Below are 2361 nucleotides of genomic sequence, written 5' to 3'. Positions count from 1 at the left end.
CAAAATCCTGATAGCGACCAAACACACCACTTTCTGTAATTTGATGAATCAACGAAGCCAAAATAATCATCCCTATTCATTTATTAGATATTTATTTTCATTCTTCATGTTTTGATACATCTTTATCAACACGAATTTAATACATGTATTTAATTTTAAAAATAATTTTCTTTAATTAACAATACGATTGATTATCGTAAAACTTTAATTAGAGAAGACAAATCTATATAACATTTATTACCTATACATATATAAAAAGTACACGTGTCTTTAATCTACTGAAGTAATACAAAAGATCTATCATCAAGTACTACTATAGTGAAACCACCTAGCTTCGCATGCATGCAGATGCAGTGCACCGCCATTAATTACTTTTACATGATTCTGCAAGCTGCATTAGGATTCTCTTCGGAAAAGCAATCAAATCTATTAGCTCTGTAACTATCGCCACGGCCACCGCCACCGACACCCCAGCTATCATACACCGGCTTCTCGTTATATCCGCAATAACGACATGTTGGCGGCCCATAGTAATCTCGTTGGTAACCTGGCCCTCCTCCACGCCCCTCGTACCATTCCCTGCAACACGTTGGACATTGGTTCTGATAAGCCGATGGTGGGAAGTACGGTGCCGGGTTTGGCAGTGGGTCCACAAAAGTAACCTTAGGCTTGTCTTGTTTTGGCGGCTCTACTTTCGCTGGTGCTGGTTTCTCTTTAGGCTTTTCAGGTTCTTTAGGCTTGGGTGGCGGTAGAATTTCAATACTCTTGATGGATTCACCACCCTCGTAGCAAATATTTTGCTTCATCCTCTCAGGACTATAGCACACCACTTTGATCGTCACTGTGTTCTGCCTCTCGTCATACACCTGATCTTGTATTTCTGATCTTGTCCACAAAAATCAAACATTCCTTCTACATTAAACACCTACTTAAAATTCATTAACAAAGAGAATTGATGAACAGAATTAAAGACAACTTACGAGGGAATTTATACAGCACTTTCTTCACTTTCCTGTAGCACTTCTCACACTGTAGGTCAACCTTCAACACCATTCTTACAACGTTCTGCAACTGTACCCAATCATATATATATATTATTATTATAGTATAGATATATAGATATATATATAATATTATATATATTAACAAACAAATAAATGAGATGGGCATGGTTAAATTATAAGAAAGATAAGATTTTGCAGACCTTCTCCTCCATGACTGGCCGGTGGGGTTGCTCAGATATGAGTCTGAACCTCGTTCTGAGAATATTATTAAGTGCAGTTTGATCAATTCAAGTGATGAAGAAGAGAATGACAAGTGAGACACATATTATAAATGATGTGAACTCATCCTAAATCTGAAGTAAGACATAAGAGTTTGAGTTCCGTACAATTGCCATCCGCACGCGTGTCCTGAGTCGTGGAGCTATGGATCAAGATCTCAATCACAAGGCGACAAAGAGTGTCGGTATAGGATAATAGGAATTTATATGGGTAATTGATTGTATAATTAGTTGCAAAAATTGTCAATTATATAATCAAAATTCATTGACAAAATGAAGGGCGAATTAATAAACTCCAGGTTGGCCTGCTCTTTTTATTGATTTTTTTCTTAAAGTTTAGATTTATCTTTGAATATTAAATTTATAAGGCTCTGCTTGCTACACATATTGGAAAACTATTATAGTTTTCCTAATAAAATTAACACAAAATTTATGTTTAGTTCACCTACTTTTAAAAATACAATTCTAAATTATTTAATTTATTTAACCTCTCTAAATTTGTTAATTTAACTAAATAACCCCCATTTTTTTAAAATTGACAAAAACACCCCAACAACCTAAATTTTACCAGATTCCGACCACCACTGCCAGAAACCAGCTGAATCTGACCGGTAGTGCACCGATTTGACCTTTTTCGACCAGATCTATGGTGGATCTGGCCGTTAACGATGGCCAAAATAGGATCGTCGTTGACCATCAACGATGGTCATATCTTTGGTTGTTGTTGACGATCAAATACGGCCAGATCTGGTCGTCAATGGCCAAATATAGCCGTATATCTAGCCTTTTTCGGCCAGATCCACGGTGGATCTGACTGAAAATTGCCATATCGACGCACGACCAACAAAATCCAGCCGGTCATGCACCGATATGGCTACTCCGGCGACCCTCCGGCGGTGGTGGCCGGTTGTTCGTATTTAATGAGTGGGTTGGGGGTGTTTTTGTTAACTTTGAATATTTTATTATAGAGGTGTTTAGTAAATAAATAAACATAGAGGATAATTTTTATTAATTTTTAAAATTCTATATCGTAATACCCACTCAATTGAACTTTTTTCAAAATATTACTCTAAAAACTA

The 2361-nt window shown here is 36.6% G+C and overlaps 1 protein-coding gene across 1 annotated transcript; it reads right to left on the bottom strand.

The window, feature by feature from the left end:
- Window positions 1-246: 246 nt before the first annotated feature.
- On the bottom strand, window positions 247-816 carry LOC116145743. The gene has a single exon (XM_031431188.1). The coding sequence runs from the start codon at window positions 804-806 to the stop codon at window positions 375-377; it is 432 nt and encodes a 143-aa protein (XP_031287048.1). The 5' UTR covers window positions 807-816; the 3' UTR covers window positions 247-374.
- Window positions 817-2361: the final 1545 nt, after the last annotated feature.

This window comes from Pistacia vera, unplaced genomic scaffold, assembly GCF_008641045.1.
Source record: "Pistacia vera cultivar Batoury unplaced genomic scaffold, PisVer_v2 Contig467, whole genome shotgun sequence".
Taxonomy (NCBI): Eukaryota; Viridiplantae; Streptophyta; class Magnoliopsida; order Sapindales; family Anacardiaceae; genus Pistacia; species Pistacia vera.
This window is presented reverse-complemented; position numbering and strand designations above follow the sequence as displayed.